The sequence below is a fragment of the Cupressus sempervirens genome, chromosome 3, assembly GCF_028749045.1.
Source record: "Cupressus sempervirens isolate cs-2001-9-10 chromosome 3, ASM2874904v1, whole genome shotgun sequence".
Classification (NCBI taxonomy): domain Eukaryota; kingdom Viridiplantae; phylum Streptophyta; class Pinopsida; order Cupressales; family Cupressaceae; genus Cupressus; species Cupressus sempervirens.
This window is the reverse complement of record NC_143120.1, coordinates 995,630,707-995,650,144: the sequence shown is the minus strand read 5'-3', so window position 1 is coordinate 995,650,144 and position 19,438 is coordinate 995,630,707. Positions and strand designations below refer to the sequence as shown.

General features: G+C 38.4%; 1 protein-coding gene across 1 annotated transcript in view; it reads right to left on the bottom strand.

The window, feature by feature from the left end:
- Positions 1-19,438, bottom strand: part of LOC149570103 (uncharacterized) — a 123,823-nt gene that overhangs the window by 83,087 nt on the left and 21,298 nt on the right. The window contains exons 4-5 of the mRNA XM_089822752.1: positions 1,417-1,524; positions 1,114-1,205 (exon numbers count right to left, since the gene is read on the bottom strand). Of these exons, the coding sequence (XP_089678878.1) occupies positions 1,114-1,205; positions 1,417-1,524 (200 nt within the window). The remainder of the gene's footprint in view (positions 1-1,113; positions 1,206-1,416; positions 1,525-19,438) is intronic.

Here is a 19,438-nt window from a genome sequence, read left to right as displayed (position 1 = left end):
CCCTTTCCACAAATAATATAACTCTAGGTGCTTGATGGTCTCCGAATGATGAAAATAAGTTATAGTAATTCAAGACCTTTCCAACGAGCTATAACACATAGGCTTGCCTGACCAAATGAAGCCAAAAATTCCCTTATTACTCCAATTAGCTATATAAATAGCTTTATTTTAATTTATTTAAATGCAATTTTATTCAACTGGAAAGCCAAATTCAATTAGAAAGTCAAACCAACCAAATAATTAGTGAACAGTTCCTGTCACCTACATGTGACTGATGCCGAGCGATGTGGGCCAACTGGCAGTCTCATCCCTAAAAACTAGGGAATATACCTTGTCACCCTGAAACTAAAACCATATACTGGTCCCGAGGAGTCTCAAATCTGATCACTACCACAACCTCCAAAATTTTAGGAAAATCCCTAAAATTAAGGAACTGCCTCATCTGGCTCTCAAACTGACTGTAGAACCAACTCTGGTCACCGAGTATCTAGTATGAGTCTCTATCCACCAATGCTAGCCTACGAGACTCTAATAATAGGCCAACTCTCATGACTCTGCTAGTTAGACTAGAGAGGGCACATGGCACAAACATATGTAGTCAGGAACTAATCCCTCATATTATAAAATGTAACGAAGTTTATTTAGCCGAAAATAACAACACTTTTCTCGACTACACCTTTAATTTTCTAAGTCACAAATATTTTGTTCATTTTTCTACATTTTTTTCACATTCCTTTTTGAATCCATTTTTCTCCTATTTAAAGTCCAATGTTTTCAAAAAAGTCTTATACAGTCTGCCAATTTTTCTTGAAAAGATTTTTGTAGCGATGACTACCACTATCACACTACGAACCCAACTTCTTAAATATTTGGTCAATGTAAACTCTATGTAAATATTTCATTGTTTAGGCTTACATCAGTTCACCCTTGGACATCTCAATTCATTCTCATTTGAAAACACACATTTCAAAAATTGGTTCTTGTTTTGAGTAAACTAATGAGGGTGGTAGGTCTCACAGATGTAGAAGTACCAAATCAGTTAGACTTTTGGGTGTGAAGCAGTAAAGTAGTTGACATAAAAATAATTTAGGACAAAATAGTACAGAACAATACCTGTCAACAAGTATGTTTCCATCTGAATGCTTAATTAGGTATGAAGTTGCACCATAGGACTTTCTAGAATGATAACCACAATGATAGACACCCTGTACACAATAACCCCACAATTAAATTATATCTAGTAATATATGAATGCTCAATTGATACTTCAGCTTTTCCCATCTATTGCTGAAAAAATTGCCTAAAGGAGAGGAGGAATGAAAAGCAACTTCTGAAAAATGCATCAAAGATAAATACCAAATAGAATAAATGATGAAACTAACATTCAAATTAATAGAGCTCCCAGACAATTCTTACTGGGAGACTCGTCTCATCAATAGGAAGAGGGAAAGTTGAATGCACATCTAAAATATCAGTGGGAGGCTTCTCAGTACGTATGGACGCCACTGGACAAGCTAGCAAAGCCTGCAAAACATTGAGGCATTTCAACAATAAACTTGCAGACCCATAAGTTTATATTAAATACAGAAAAGATTTAGCTGGAGCCCTTGAATCATATTCGATATGAGATACTTTTCATATTTGTTAAAAGCACGATTCATCAGAATTCAAGATTGACTTGATCTTAATATAAGATATGCAATGCTCGAAAATGGTCAAAATGCAAACATTAAAGTGAGAATTAATAAAAAAATCTTCCATTGACTTAGGTAAATTTCACAAGATACGACAGTCGCCACATATATAATCACATCCAAATTACGGTGTCAAATTTTCCATTTTGCATCATATGTTTATCGACGAAGCATCACACTCCTTGCCCAATGTTTGTTAATACATATTTTTTGTCTCATGTATATGGTATACAGGCTGCATGCAAAAGTTTCACTTTGACACTAGTTTCATAACGAACTTGTGAAAATATTTTTTTCAATCCACATCTCTTTAAAAATTATTAACATTGTGCTACTCCATGCCAATTCCAATTATATTCTTCATTAACTTACATTCATGTGCTATTTTTAACATGCTTTTAAATCTGATTGTAAAATAGTTTTTGAGGTATGGTAAAATCACCTCCGTTTAGACTCGGCACGTGCGATTGTAGTTTAGAGCATCAATATTAGTTATTAGAATTAAAAATATGGTACCCACTTTCAACGATGCAAGAGGAGTTAATTTATTGGAACTTAGTTTGACCTAGGACATCAATGCATGTGATAAAAGCTAACTAATAAAATAATCCAATATTGAAACAACTAAAAAATAAAGCTGGTTCCTTGGGAAATTAATATACCATCTAGGAAATAATCAACACGAGATAAACTATGGAATACCTGAATTAAAATGGCATAATAAAAGGCCTTAGTTCGATGCAAAACATTTTGATTCACTCCAAAAATCCAAATGGTATTTTATTTTCCTTCTGAAGGTCACAGGTTTTGAGGGAATTTTTTTTAGGGGACTTCAATGACAGAGTTCTATGGAAAATACAAAACAAGGAAGCCTCCTTGGGGTTCCAAATACTTAATACCATTAATCTAGCATATAAAATAACAGGATTTTGCACATGGCACAAGATTCAAAAAGAAGTCCTGCTATGGGGAGGATGGTACTTGATGTTGAATTTATTCAAAATATAAGCATGATTTAACCACAATTTGAAATGCTTGGATCACACTAATTTTCAAATCATTTTGTTGTCATTTGAGAAGAGGAAACATAATTCCAACGAATAGCTTCTGCTTGTAAAAATTACTGGTTCATCATATCAGCTCTGATGATTTGCATCAACTGCAACCCCAATCTGGTTCCACTAAAAGGTTCTAGTGCTTTTTCTACATTGTTTCATCATATATTTATGCATACAGTTGGAAAATTAGGACACATATATACAAATATCTCAAGGGTGCATATGTTGACATGTTTTATCAATAAAACTGCAACAACACAGATTTGTAAGGAAAATTTTCTGTTTTGAGGCCACTTTTAATATGACAGCTATTCTGTATTATTAATTCCTTTTAGTTTCCACATGCAGAAACCAATATTATTGACATAAGAATCTGTCCACAGCCATCCTGTTGCTTCGATGTAAACAAAGAAAAAGAAAGGAAGCAGATAGAGCTTTAGATCATGTCTGGAAAAAATAAAGGAAGTTTCCACAATATCTCTGTTAGATTGATAAATTTATTTTAACTATCATGGAAAAAGGAAGCTTAAAGTACTAAATTTGTTCACAAGATGTTCATGATCACATACAACCATTTGACTTTGACCAATGGATTCATTAAACAATATCAACAGACGGATCAAATAATTAGTCAAGTTTATGTCGATAATAATAATCATGGCTAATAGATAGGTCACCAGATGCATATTCAAATGATTGTTGTCCGGCAAACTAGGTAGTTAGATGGTTATCGGTATGGACATTGTTGTGTCGTTTCATGAGCATTGTATCGGATATTATAAATGTGGCTTTCACTTATGTATTTGACATCAATGTATTTTACTTTGATAAGTTATTATATGTTTCTTTCTTGTTCACCTACGGGCTGAACATTTGGTGATGTTGTCAATTCGAATCCGGAGTGGTAGCTAATGGAAGGCTGAGAATAAACGGGATTGCCTGTACCCGACAACCGGAAAACAAATGAGGACAATGAAATAGAAATCCTGGAAGGCGAGCACCAGGCAACCCAGAACTTCCACATCTTGTACTACATAGGCCTTGAAACCTTCGTACAGAGAGAAGCCATGGAGAATGGGTTATACAGAACACAATGTGGAATGCCATGCATGCAAGCCCAACAATGAATAGATTCCTAGACCAACTTCCCCGTTTAATTGCACAAGCATACCTATCGTAGAAGAGAAGCACAAAAGAAGTGGAACAAGAAGAATGTCGTCAAGAAACCCTCAAGAATTTCTATGAGAGACGCATGGTGTCGCAAAACTGAATCATGAGCTTTTTAGCCATGGTACTAAGAGCACTAAAGGGTCTGTAACTGTCGCATGAGTCGATTGCATAATGTATACATATTAAATAAATAAAAGAGTGTTCTATTTTGTTTTTAATATATTGGTAAATGTCAAATGCCTAATCTTTTAAATAAAAATAGGAACTTGAGGGAGGATATTGATGAATTACAATCTATGCCCGAACGAAGGTGACTGCTAAGACAACTTGTCGAAGAACGAATTGTGGGGCAATCAGAGAAATCACCAAGTGTGGTAGAAGGCAACCACACAAGGGCACAGGAACCACCGAAGGGTGCCACAGTTCACCGGAATGACCAGTACGGAGCAACAAGGAGTTGCTCGAGGAAACACGACACATATTAACTGTACTCGAGGAGACAAGGGAACAATTTCTACATTCATCCCATACACCACTACGAGAGGGAACCCGTGAAGTAGGAAAGGAGGCGAGGCCAACAAAAGACACTGGGGCACACGAAAGTGTCGGAGGGACACTGCACGGTGGTCAGAGTAACCCGCTGGGACCAATTTCTAATAGTTCCAGGACACAATCGAGTGGTCACCAAAGGACAAGAAACACAATGTCTCAGAACCAAAAACTCCCGAAGTTTACAAGTGACGGGAAGGAAGACCCCATACGGCATTGCCATACATACGAAACCATATGGACCGCCAACTTGGTGACCAACGCAACCCAGTGGTTGAACTAGTTTCTAGTCAGCCTACGCGGGGTGGCAGTGGATTGGTTCTTTGACATGGACAAGGTGAAGATCACTACATGGGATGATCTAAAGAAAGAATTTCAAGCAGAATTTCGACTGCTACGGGACGACAACGAGGTTGTTGCTGAGATCTACAATTGTAAACAAGGGAAAAAGGAAACTATATGAGCTTACAATCGAAGGCTCAAGGATCTTCTTAGTAGGATGGGTCTCAACCTGCCAATGAAATAAGGAAATAGTGGTTTGTAGGACTCTGCGGGGCACTAAGAAGGAAGATGATTATAGTCTTGCGCACATCGTACACAGATGCCTACGACTGTGCCATGAACTTGGAAAGTGAGGGCAAGACGGCAAAGAAAAGGAAGAAGAAAAGTAAATCCTCATCCTCCTTTGAGAGCGATGAGTCCTTTGAAGGGGAAAGTAGTGTAGACACCAATGAGGAACCCAACAAGAAAGTACAGGCCCTCCAAAAGGACTTGGGCAGATGAGGAAGGAGTTCAAGTCCATGAAGGGAACTACTAGCTGTACAGAGGAGGGAGAAATATAGTGTACGAATTGTAAAGAGAAAGGACACCCAAGGGGAGTGTGCCCTAAAAAGGAAATGTGCGATATTTGTCAGGTCTTGGGTCATTCTACGAAGGAGTGCCCGTTCAACATGAAGACACGAAGCCAACAAATACTCTTCACACAAGAACGACCATCCACCTCTGGCACTAATAATGAGACCCAGGGGAACAACAACAACAATGCCACATCCGACGGCTACAAAAACAACCACCGAGTGGGACAAGGCAGAAATGACAATAGGAATCAGATACAATATGATTCCAAAGGAAGGCCCATAATCTAATGCCATGCATGTAGCCAATGGGGCCACTTTGCCAAAGATTGCCCGAAGAATGACACTCCTCAAAAATTGTGTCGATGGTGTGGTCCAGGGGACCACGAAGACACCAACTGCCCAAAACAAGTGAACCTCCTTAACATTGACGAGGAGAAAGTTCTTGTTCTCACCCGCAACCAGGCCAAGCAAGCAACGTATCCTGATCCCTGCACGGAGAAGTAGAGACTGCAGTAGGCACGAGAAGAAATAGAAAGGGCAATGAAGGATACAAAAGATATCAAAGGTACTACTCATGGATGATCGGAGGGGGAGAACAACTTTGTGAACCAGATGTTGCAAATGGAGGTGCCCATCAAACTTCAAGATCTCTTACATACAGTACCATAATTAAAGACGACATTATCAAATGCCTACACAAACCTATTGGAGATGAAGGAAAAACCAACTTTACCAGGAGGGTCGGCCACAGATCCCATGTTGCTGATGGTAAGCAATGGTCATCACCTAACGATGGTCGAGATGGGAATCCTCAAAACCATCTTGACGAACACCATTGTGGATGGTGGGTCCAGGGTGAACGTTCTCCCCGAGGAGACATGGAAGAAACTGAGCAAGCCTACCTTGTAGCTGCCACATTCAACTTGCTCGGCGTTGACCAGCAAGGGATAAAGCCCCTAGGGACCCTGGTAGCTCAATAGGTAACCATCAGAACACTAACATTTGTGCTCGATTTCGTGGTGATTCCCTTGAAGAAAAAGGGATATGATGCCATTCTTGGAAGAGGATGGTTGGTGGCAGTCAAGGTGAATCACAATTGGAAGAAAAATATTTTGTCGATGGAATGCAGAGGGCGGAAGTTTTCCATTGACCTCCGAACTCAGTAAGTGAAGAAATGGCATAGTCATTAGAGTCCAAGTTAGACTAGGAACATCGGATGGATGAGGGAAGAGCCCATATGGATCCGAATGACGAAGGCATTTTGGAATTGGAGGAATGTTCAGGAGATGAGACTAGTTCAATGAATGGACTTTTCCATTGGTAGATGGAAGACTATGAGCTCTTCCATTCTTACATACTTGGCATCAAGGAACCTCAAGATGAGAAGGAAGTATTCCCACCAGAGTTCCTGGAATAGAAAGAAGGCAACACAGAGATCAACGAGAGTCACACCCATCACTTTGAAGGGAAAGCCATTAGATACGAAGAGCCGTTAGTGGAGGCTACCAATCTTGGCAACACGGAGAATCCAAGGAACATACTTGTTAGAGATGACTAAAACCCCATATTGAAGGTTGCAACATTTAAAATCTTTATGGAGTATAAAGATGTATTTTCCTAGACTTATAAGGATTTAAAAGGGGTCCCGCCAGAGATGTACATTTACTGAATACCTTTGGTACCTGCAGCCATACCTATGGCAAAAGTGACTGTACAAAATGAACAAAAACTACACAGCATGTGTAGATGAGGAAATACAATGAATGCTAGAAGCCGGCATAATATGCAAAGTCCAAACAAGTGAGTGGGTGTCACCAATTGTGATATCCATGAAGAATGACGAGATCCAAATTCGGATATGTGTGGACTTCTGGTACATGAATGTTATCACGATAAAAGATCCCTTTCCGATCCCGTTCACGGTCACAATCCAGGAAGAAGTGGCAGGACATGAGATGTACTGCTTCATGGATGGATTCTCTGGCTATAACCAGATCTCCATTGTTGAAGAAGATAAATTGAAAACTACCTTTGTGTTGGAGGATGGAGTATATGCTTACAACCGAATGCCCTTCGGATTGTGTAACGCACCTGCTACATTTCAGAGAATTATTTTACACATTTGACAAAATGTCAGTAGGCAACTTCTAAGCATTTACAGATGATTGGTCCATCTTCAGTGGACAAGACAACCATTTGAAGGCATTCCAGGAATGTATGGAGAGGTGTCGGCGGGCAAGGTTGGCACTGAACCCTAAAAAGTGTCGGTTCATGGTTCCTCAAGGCAAATTACTTGGGCACATTGTTTGCAAGTCAGGATTGAAGACTGGCCCAGACAAAGTGAGGGTGATCATGGAAATGAAAGCCCCGACAGGGGTAACTGGAGTGAAGTCTTTTCTCGGGCACATTGGATACTATAGACCGTTCATAAAGAACTACACCCGAATTGCTCTTCCCCTAGACAAGTTGACATGGAAGGGAGAACCGTATGTTTGGAGCTCTGAGCAGGAGACTGCCTTCACAGAGTTGAAGAGTAGATTGTTGGGGGCGCCCATCTTGGCATACCCAAACTCAAACAAGGAGTTCCATGTCCATGTGGACACTTCTAACTTCGCTACAGGTGCAACGTTGGCGCAAACTAGTGACCATGGCCTTGATCACCCAATATATTTCGCAAGCTGGTTACTTTCAAAAGTGGAGAAGAATTACAGCACCACTGAAACGGAGGCCCTCGGGATGGTGTATGCTGTACAAAAGTTTCGACATTACCTCTTGGCTACACCATTCACCTTTTATGTGGACCACCAAGCGCTGATGTACTTGGTGAACAAAACAATCATCTAAGGAAGGATTAGTAGATGGTTGTTGCATGAGTTCACCTTCACCATTATAGTGCGACTTGGAGAAGTCATGTCATTGCCGACCAACTCTCCCGAATCAAGTCCGGAGAGCCGCCGGAAGCGGTCAATGATGATTTTCTAGATGCACACTTGTTCAGGGTCACCATTCTTCTAGGATGGTATAAATCTATTGGGGAATATCTATCCACATCTCAATTTCCGAGGGAGATGCCGCTGGGCGAATGATGGAAGCTAGTGTTAAGGAATCAAACTTTCCAAATGATAAATGATCTCCTATGTAAGATGGGTCCAGACCAAGTGCTAAGGTGATGTGTAATGGAAGAGGGCGTGCAGAGTGTTCTGAGGGAAGCACATGAAGGTTTGGCAGGCAGCCACATGGAACCCGACACAACATCACGAAAGGTCCTGCTTGCTGGATTATGGTGGCCCACACTTTACAATGATGCACGTGAATGGATGTTAAGCTATGATACATGCCAAAGAGCCAACAAACCACTCAAGAGGGACTTAATGCCATTAAACCCATCCCATGCCAAGGAGTTGTTTGAACGTTGGGACTAGACTTCATGGGTCCATTGAAGGCAAGTAGGGCCCGACGTTGCTGATACATGGTGGTGGCCACTGAATGTTTAACAAAATGGGTAGAGGCACAAGCACTATTCGACAACTCTGCAATAAGTACCGCAAAGTTCTTGTATGAGCAGATCATCACACGGTACAACATACCCATCCAGTTGACAAGTGACAGAGGAGGTCACTTTGTGAATCATGTAATCAGATTGTTGACAACTAAATTCAAGATTTTTCATTCGTTGTCAAGTTCGTATTACCCATGAGCTAATGGCCAAGCGGAAGCAACAAACAAAATCCTTGTGGCTATCATATATAAATCATGCAAAGTAGAACAGGCAAATTGGGAGGAAAAGTTGCCTTTGGCTGTAAAGGTCTGCTAATTCTTTGTTCTTTGAATCAAACTTTTAGTTCAGTTTTGAATGGCTGAGAATGGTCTTCTAAATAATATGAATATTCAGATTGTTTGAAGAAGTATTCACTTATCTTCAATGCAGGTCCAATCCTCTATATTCGATCTTGAATGAATAAGAACATCTCTACTTTATAATTTGCTAAATGTAAATGCTTGAAGGAGTAGACTTAATAATTTTTGTGTGTCTCTCAAACTGCATCACAATCCTCTAAATATCAAACCAAAGGACTTCACCCTTAAAGGGCATATCCCTTCACTTGGGAGGCTTTGTATCTCCTCATAAAACTGGCGATTTGCTAGATGAATTAACATTAAATAATAACTAACAAAATGTGTTAGTTTCTTTGTAACATTAACAAATCTAAAAGTCTTTGCCTAGAGGAGAATATAAATACCAAGCCATTTGTAGATAGTTTTAGAGATAGTGCAATCTGCACTCTCAAACCTAGTGATTATTAGGTTATAAAATTAACACTCCCTCTTAACTTGATAATCACACATAGAGATAGCATATCTAGCAACATCAATACAGATGATTAAGTAAGAATTAATACTCTATATCTGTTTGAATTTTCTTAGTATGTGATATTATAGAACACATAACACAATGTCATATTACTCATATGACAAATCACTGTTACTAGTGATAAATTATAGGATAAATCTGAAGAGTAATTTTTTCTTTCTTCATTTATCCAAGTTGTGACTCATAGAAACTGGTATTTCTATATCACAACAAGATCTTGAGTTTAAGATCTACCAGAATACAGGATAAACCCGGAGAATACTAAAATTCTTCCTTTATCCAATTTGTGACCCATGAACATAGCAATGTCAACATCACAATACGATCTTGAACTCATCTAGATCTTACAGTAGAACTCTACTGTTTAGCACATTATCTACGAGATTGTCACCTCACATAATGTTTCATACGAGTATTCATTATTTTTCAGAGATCATCACCTCTTAAAACAATGAATATAAATTAATACAAATGGTCGAGCCCATAACAGTCAATAGCCTGACAAAATAAATTATTTTATTAATAATCAAGAGAGTACAAATGGATTACAACTCAACCATACCAAGTCTCCTCTTGAAGTGTTCTATCTTCACTCTAGATAGAGGTTTGGTGAGTATGTCTGTTGTCTGATTTGCAGTGCAAATGTATTCCAATTTTATAGAATTCCTGTCTACCATATCTCTTACATAATGGTAAGAAATTTCAATATGCTTAGACCTGTCGTGGAAAATTGGATTCACTGAAAGCTTGATGGAACTTTGATTATCACAATGAATAATCGTAGGATTCATGGCTTGCCCAAATAATCCTACAAGTAACTTCCTTAGCTGGACTGCTTCTTGAGAGGCCATTGCTGCTGCAATCTATTCGGCTTCTGTGGAACTCTGAGCTATTGAAGACTACTTTCTGCATATCCAAGATATCATAGCTGATCCTAAACTGAAAAAACATCCTGAGGTACTTTTTCTGTATTTAACACTTCCACCCCAATCTGAATCGGTGAATCCATGCAAATCTAAAGCAACTCTCTCATATTTGAGTCCAAATTAAGAGTGCCATGTAAGTATCTCATAATGTGTTTAACTGCAACTAGGTGAATCTCCTTAGGTTCACACATCAACTAAATTAAGGCATTAACTGCATAGCAAATATTAGGTCTTGTATTTACTAAGTACATAAGGGACCCAATCATCTGTCTGTAGAGAGTAGAATCTATGGAAGGTGATTCTGTTGCTGCTTCTTTAAGTTTATGTAAATTAGTCTCCATTGGAGAAGACAGATTTGCAATTCTACATTCCAAATCTATTCAAAATATCTGATGTATACTTCCCTTGATTAAGTATGATACTGTCAGAATTCTGTTGTACTTCCAATCCTAGGAAATAATGTAGAAGCCCCAAGTCTTTCATCTCGAATTCTCTAGTTAGATCTTTTTTGCGCTAATCTATAAGATGATCACCACCTGTGATTAATAAATCATCAACATACAATATCAGAATTACCATATCATCTTTATCTCTTTTATAATATAAGTTTGGATCGGCTTCATTCTTGGAGAATCTTAAGCGGGTGAGATATTTATCAATTCTTTCATACCAAGCCCTAGGACCCTGTTTAAGCCCATAGAGAGCTTTCTTGAGCTTGCAAACAAAAAGGTTAGGATCATGAGTTTCAAATCCTTCAGGTTGCTCTAGATATACTTCTTTTGAAATCTTTCCATTTAGGAATGTTGTTCTCACATCCATTTGATGTACTTTCCATCCCTTTGATGCGGTAATTGCTAAGACTGCTCTTACGGAGGTATATCTGGCAACAGGAGCAAAGGTTTCTTCATAATCAATCCCTTCTTTCTGAGAAAATCCTCTGGCTACAAATCTAGCTTTACACTTCTCAATACTACCGTCAGTAGCATGCTTTATTTTAAATATCCACTTAGAAGAAACAACAGATTTTCCTTTAGGTCTTGGAACAATTTCTCAAACATCATTTTTTATGATAGATTGGTATTCTTCTGTCATAGCCTCTTTCCAAGCTATATGTTTAATAGCATCAGAGGGATTGGTTGGCTCTGTTTTGGATAAATTACTTATGTTAGTTGTATAAATAGAGAATTTTTTAGGTCTTTTGCTTTCTCTGACTGTTCCGGAAGGTGCAGCAAAATCTTGAGTTGCTTCAATTGTTTTAATGGCCCAAAGTGGTCTTTTCTTTGAATTTTCTTCAAGGTTCATATTTTGAATTTCATCTTCGATTTCTTTTAATTTCTCCCTTTGGGACCCAGATTCACACTGTCTTTCAGAACTAGATAAAGGAGAAGGTTCATCAGAACTTATGGCTCTTTTGAATGCAAGATCTTCTTCAAAGATTACATCTCTGCTAAGTTCAATAGTTTTTTGTCCAGGTATGAAAATTCTATATGCTTTAGAAGTTTCACTATACCCTACAAAAATACCTTTACTCCCAGAGGGTTCTAACTTTGTTCTCTTTTCTTTTGGAACATGGATATATACAAGACATCCAAAAATTCTAAGATGACTTATATTGGGTTTTACTTTAGTAAATACTTCTTCAGAGGTTTTGCCTTTAAGATAGGAGTGAGGGCTTCTGTTTTGAATATATACAGCAGTACAAGAGGCTTTTGTCCAAAGATAATATTCTAGGTTTTGGTCAAAAATCATAGCCCTAGCAACTTCTATAATTGTCCTATTCTTTCTCTCTGCTACCCCGTTTTGCTTTGGGTTATAAGGAACAGTGTACTCCCTCTTAATCCTTGATTCTTTACAAAAGCTTTTAAACAAGTCTGAGGTATATTCTCCTCTGTTATCAGTTCTAAGGGTTTTAATTTTATGTCCTGAAAGATTTTCAGTTAATGCTTTGAATTCTTTAAATCTTTGTAGGATTTCTTCTGATTCCTTGCATCTTAAAAAGTAAATCCATGTTTTCCTAGAGAAGTCATCTATGAACAAGATATAATACCAGACTCCTCCAAGAGAAGGAACAGATATAAGTCCATATAAATCTGAATGAATTAATTCTAGTACATTATTTGTTTTCCTAGTACTATCATGAAAGGGACTTCTGGTGCTTTTACCCAGAGCACACCCTTTGCAAATACTAGGGTGGTCTTTATTTAATTTGGGTAATCCAGTAGCCATCTTTTCCATAGATGATAAAGTTTTAAAATTTAGAAGCCCTAATCTTATGTGCCATATTTCATTTGAATCTTTAGCTTCGTGAACTAGGGCTTGAATGGATCGAGTAGATTTTGTATTCAATTCATACAAATATCCCTTTCTTTGACCAATTAACTTTGCTTTCTTGATGGAAGAGTACTTAGCCCAAGTTAATACTTTTCCATCCACGAATGCAACATTGTGTCCATCATCTTCAAGTGCTATAATTGAGATTAGATTTCTTTTAATCCCAAGTACATAGAGCACACCTTTAAGAAGAAGAGTATTTCCTAATTTTAGTTTCAAAGAACAATTTCCAATTCCTTCAACGAAGTGTGTTGAGTTATCACCAATGGTAACTTCACCATTAACCTTTTCTGATAAAGAATCTAGAGTTTCTTTGTATCCTGTTATATGTCTAGAAGATTCACTATCAATTACCCATGCTTTACTTGAAATTTCATTTGATAGTGATGAGTACAATACTTGATTCTCAAGATCATAGGTATCTTCTTCTCTAGTAACATTAGTACAGTTTGCTTGTTGTTTAGAATTCTCAAGACAATTAGATTTGTAGTGTCTAAATTTTTCACATTTGAAACATTTTATCTTAGATAAATCTTTCTTGAGCTTTCCATTCTTTTGATTTCCCTTTTTCTTCTTGAAGTGCTTCTTCTTGCCCTTATAGGAGTTTGTATTAAGAACGTGAAGTTCTTCATCTTCTACTTTTGGTTTCCCTCCTTTCTTTAGTTTTCTGGATTCCTCTTGAAGACAATCATTCTTGAGTCTGTTAAAGTCCAGAAGCTGATCTCTGGCACTTATTCCTTATGCAAATGTCTCCCATGAATCTGGCAATCCATCTATACTCATAAGTGTTAATTCTATGTCACTAATGATGGGTCCTATGCTTGATAGTTCATCTCTAATACTGGCAACTCTTAGGAAATAAGAATTTATTGATTCTCCTTTCTTTATCTGAATGTGATTTAGTTGTCTTTTTAATACAAGAACCCTGGTTGCATTGTTTACTTCATATGCATTAATCATATCAAAGGCAGTTTGATGTTTTGTAAGCATAGGTACAATATCATATTTAACTCCATCCAAGATGATTTGAATAGCTTTTCTATTTCCTTTGCTCCATATAGATTTGTGAGGTTCAACTAGGGTTTGTTTGAATGCTCCATCAACGAATTGTTTAACATTGTTCTCTTCAAGAATCATCAAGATTCTGAATTTTCAGGCTTCAAAGTGTTCTTTCCCATCGAACCTGTCCTTAGGTTTGATTGTGTATGCCATTGAAGATAGGAGAAAACTACTGAATATATATGAAGTCTGATAACTGAATTTTGCAGAGCCCTAGATCTGATAACCTGGCTCTGATACCATGTAAAGTTCTACTAATTCTTTGTTTTTTGAATCAGACTTTTAGTTCAGTTTTGAAGGGCTGAGAATGGTCTTCTAAATAATATGAATATTCAGATTGTTTGAAGAAGTTATCACTTATTTTCAATGCAGGTCCAATCCTCTATATTCGATCTTGAATGAATAAGAATATCTCTACTTTATAATTTGCTGAATGTAAATGCTTGAAGGAGCAGACTTAATAATTTTTGTGTGTCCCTCAAACTGCATCACAATCCTCTAAATATCAGACCAAAGGACGTCACCTTAAAGGGCATATCCCTTCACCTAGTTGGCTTTGTAGCTCCTCATAAAACCGGCAATTTGCTAGATGAATTAACATTAAATAATAACTAACAAAATGTGTTAGTTTCTTTGTAACATTAACAAATCTAAAAGTCACCGCATAGAGGAGAATATAAATACCAAGCCATTCGTAGATAGTTTTAGAGATAGTGCAATTTGCACTCTTAAACCTATTGATTATCACGTTATAAAATTAACATTGGCGCTATGGGCCTGCCGCACAACATTCAAAGTCACAACTAGACAGACATCATTCCAGTTAATCTTTGGGCAAGAAGTTGTGGTACCAGTTGAATTTGCAGTCCCGAGCCTCTAGATTGCAATTGAAAATAGACTCGAAGATATGAAGAGTCTACGAGAACGTCTATATCAACTAAACAAATTGGATGAACGAAGATTAATAGCGCAATGGGCGATAGAGATGGCATAGACCCGTCAAAAGGCATGGCACGACAAATATTTGAAAAGAACAAGGTTCCAGCCAAGCCAACTGGTGCTTCGGTACAATGGCCGCAACGAGATAAAACTAGGGAAATTCAAGGTCAAATGGCTTAGACCGTATAAAATTAGAGAAGTTGGCAACAATAATTCTATAAAATTATGGACGTTGGACGTGCGAGAAATTCTAAATGCCATTAATGGATCAAAGTTGAAGATATATTACGAAAGACAAGAAGGCGAGGTTAAGGGTGATAGTAGCCAAAAAATTAGACTTAGGAAGTTGTTAAGTTAAAAATATATTTTTAATTTTAAAAACAAAAAAAAAATCGGGATCTCCCCGCAGACATGTGGCTGCGGACAACTGTCCCACGGACATGTGGCCACAAACAAGTAGCCGCGGACCCACTGTTAGAGTAAATAATTATTTATTAATTATTTATTATTTTACTTTAGTTTACTTAGGTTAATGCATTTCTTTATTAGTTGTAGTCTAGGAGTTGTTGACAACAGGGGAGTTTGTTCCTATCTAAGCCATAGTTATCTCCTCACCTTGATCAAGGATATTCCACCTTTTGTGGACGTATGCTTAGTTGTCAACCTTATCTTCTAGCACTTTCCAAGTTGTTCTACAAGCTTCCTTGAAGCCTTTATATTCGCTCTCTTATTGTAAATTCATATCATATTGTGCAGCAATTTATATTTTATCTGAGAATACAATTTTCTTATTTTTAGACCAAACCCTTGCCTCTTCTTGTCTTTTTCTTCTCTATGATAGGTTTTCTACGTGCAGGTGATTCGAGGGCTTGTGGATTTGATTTGCATATTTTCTCAAATCCAATTTCTTTATCTTTTGGAGGTGCGACGACGGTGATTCAAAAAAAATAACTACAGAAGTGATTTTCAAACAACAATATCTCCCTCATACAGACTCGTTTTTTCGAGCAATTTTTTTTGTTTTGGGGTAGAATTTCGTGATCTACACATTGGTGCAGGAAGTTTGACATCTTTGTTCCTCAATTTTTCTGCAACTCGAAAATCCCATTTTTTGCACCTTCAAAGGCTTCATTTAGGCTCATATGGACACATATTTCAATGCTATTTTTTTTTAAAGTGCATGATTTATTGTCTACTTTCCATATCTGGAATTAGCTTGGAGTAATATTGAGCTCCTATTTTTGGTGTTGAAGTAGAGGCTTCAATTTCCTCCCTCTCTGCATCCGGAATCTAGGTTCTTTTCTCAGTTTTTGTGCTTTCTATAGTTGATTCTTTGGTATTTGAGGGATATCTTTATACGTTGTGGGAGGAGAGCATTTTCTTTTCTGTAATTTACCTTAGAATAAACCCTTCTACTTCCATCTTCTTCTCTCAATGTCGGATCCTTCTGTGACCTAGCTTACGCCACACAACTATCACACCTGGAAGGCACAAATGACAAAGTTTCTCATGTCAAGAGGCTTATGGTCATGTCTGGATGAGAACCAACCTGCTCTAATGCGCCCTTTTGAGGTTCTTCAGCAAAGGAATAAAATGGATGAGGCCATGGGATTGATTGCACTGAACATCTCAAATAGTCTTCTGATTCACTTGGATGGTTTGACCACTCCGCAGGCTATTTGGATGAAATTCTAGTCTTTGTTTGGCACAATGAATGAGTTCCAGGCACTTCAGCTTGATGTAGAGTTGACATCTTTGACACCTACTGACTTCCCCACCATTGAGGACTTCTTGATGAAGTTCAAATCTCTGCATACACTTTTGCAGGGATGTGGGAAAACCAAGACAGATGATAAGTGTATCTTTTTTATACTCTCAAAGTTGAGGGGACGGTATCAGATCTTAAATTCCACTTTCTACTCCACTATGGATGCCTTGGGTGACAGACACAGGAGGCCTTCATTTGAGATATTTTGTGATCGGTTTACTCGTGAACAATCCAAGATCACTCAGATGGATTCACTTTCAAGTTCACAGTCGTAGGCATTGCTTGCCAAGGATACACAGGAGCAAAAGCCAAAGCAGATATCAAATTCCCCTTCTACGAGTTCATCATCTTCTTCTAAGAAGGAGAAAAAGAAGACTTAGACTCCTACCTGTTCCTATTGTCAAAAAGGATCTCATGATGAGGCACATTGTTTTTAGAAGAGATTTGATGGCTATGAAAAACAAATTGCAGATTTGCAAGCTCTTCTTCAGAAGAGCACTGTTTCCTCTCCATCCTCTTCTACCTCACAAGGGTCTGCCTTTCAATCTTCTTCCACATCTTCGACATCTACACCGGATCTTGGAAAGGGTCATGCATTACAGGCTTCTTTTGCATCCCCTTCCTAGGTCCCTTGGATACTAGATTCAGGTGCCTCTCACCATATGACATCTTCTCACGGTGTCCTCTACTTCATATTCGCATGGGGAATAACACTGCCTTACCAGTATACAAGAAAGGTTCAATTAGCATTCAGGATGGTATATCTCTGTCTGCAAACCTTCTCTCGATTGCTCAAATTACACACAGTGGATCAGGGAAGACAATTGAGTTCACTGCAGATTCAATCTTCATTCGGGATCATGCAACAAGAGATCTTATTGCTACAGGGGCAGTTGATCCTTCCACCCGTCTCTACACCTTCTCGCACTTTGGTCCACCATCTCCATTGTCGGAGCACACTTCTTCTCTTTTGCAGGAGCATCATGTGGTGCAGTCAGGATACTTGAACCTTTCTATTGTTCCTGAGATCCCTGTTTTGACTTCCACACCACATCCAGTTGAGGTCTTTTCTCTTTAGTAGGATTCTTCTTCTGCTTTGCCTCATCCTCCAACTCCATTCATTGAGCCTCTAGGTGCACCTGTTACGGATTCTACAATGGACATTCATGACAGTATCAACACACCTACCTTGTGGATTCCCTTTCAGGATCCTCGTATTTTCTCCTTTGAGCATCAGCTAGGTTTTCCAGTTTTCCCTCTCATTCAGGAGTTCCCTTGTTTACTCTGCATTGGAGTTTCATTGGTTCGATTCTTTCTCCAGGGGCTCCATTATTCAGGGGGGGCTTTGGCATCTTTTCTATCTCTCATGGGGGGGCTGGTTGTACTTATGGTTTTGAGAGTCTCTTGAAACATTTCCGGTGGAAGTTGTCCTTGGGGGGTCTTGTTGAGGCCTTCCTTCATTTTTTCAGCATGTTTGTACTTACCTCTTTTTGGGGGAGGGTTTTTCCCATGAGTTTTTCCCTATTTCCTTGTTTTCAGAGCTTGCATTTCTTTGCATTGTACATGGGGATTAACATGGCCTTGTTGCTGGGACCCATTTTGCATTTCATCTTAGTTTTTGTGAGCTTAAGGCATTTCCCTAAGTTGCACTTAACGGGGGGTGTTAGAGTAAATAATTATTTATTAATTATTTATTTTTTTACTTAAATTTACTTAGGTTAATGCATTTATTTATTAGTTGTAGTCTAAGAGTTGTTGACAACACGGGAGTTTGTTCCTATCTAAGTCATACTTATCTCCTCACCTTGATCGAAGATATTCTACCTTTTATGGACGTATGCTTAGTTGTCAACCTTATCTTCTAGCACTTTCCAGCTTGTTCTACAAGCTTTCTTGAGGCCTTTATATTCGGTCTCTCTCATTGTAAATTTATATCATTCACATAGCAATTTCATTTTCCTATTGTGAAATATTTTCTCTTGCTTTGTTGATTTGCTTCAAGCTCTTGCTCCTTCGGTTTCTCTTCAACAAGCTATTTGCATGCAGGTGATCTTGGAGTACTGTGAAGTTGGCTTTCATCAACTTCTACACCCACTGCTCGTGGACAAGCAACCGCGGCTACAAAACAAAAGGTCGCCCACAGAGCAGATGGAGGGAAAATAGTGAGCTCCAAGAAGGAAAAGAGCAAGCCAGAAAGAGAAAAGAGAAAAAACACAGCGTGATGGAAAGAGGTCCACTCGCCACAGAGGAAGGAAAACATAAAGGTGAGAAGTACAAAAGACTTCTGCAGAGAATCATGGAGAAAAGGAACAACCACGGTGAAGGTATAAAGAACACCCATGGAGAACTACGAGATGCAAACACATTTTGCAAGGAGGGCCGACGGACATTATAAAGCAAGCAGCAGCAGAGAAGTTTGAAAAAGGAAACCATTTTGCAAAGAAGAGCATTCAACCGAGGACGAGACATACAAGCTGAAAAGGAATAGAAGGAAGCATTCCATGGAAGCCAGTGCTGTTAGGAGAAGCATTGCCCTCAGAAAGAAAAACCTAACTACTTTTTGTTACAATAAAGACAAAACAAGAAACTATTAGTTAGTATGTAGTCTGCACGGAAAAGAAGACAGTGGAAGGATCCGTTGAAGGGAAATAGTGCCGAGATGGACAAGAATGCACAAGTGTTGGCCTCAGCAGTCTATGTTGCAAGGCTGGCAGC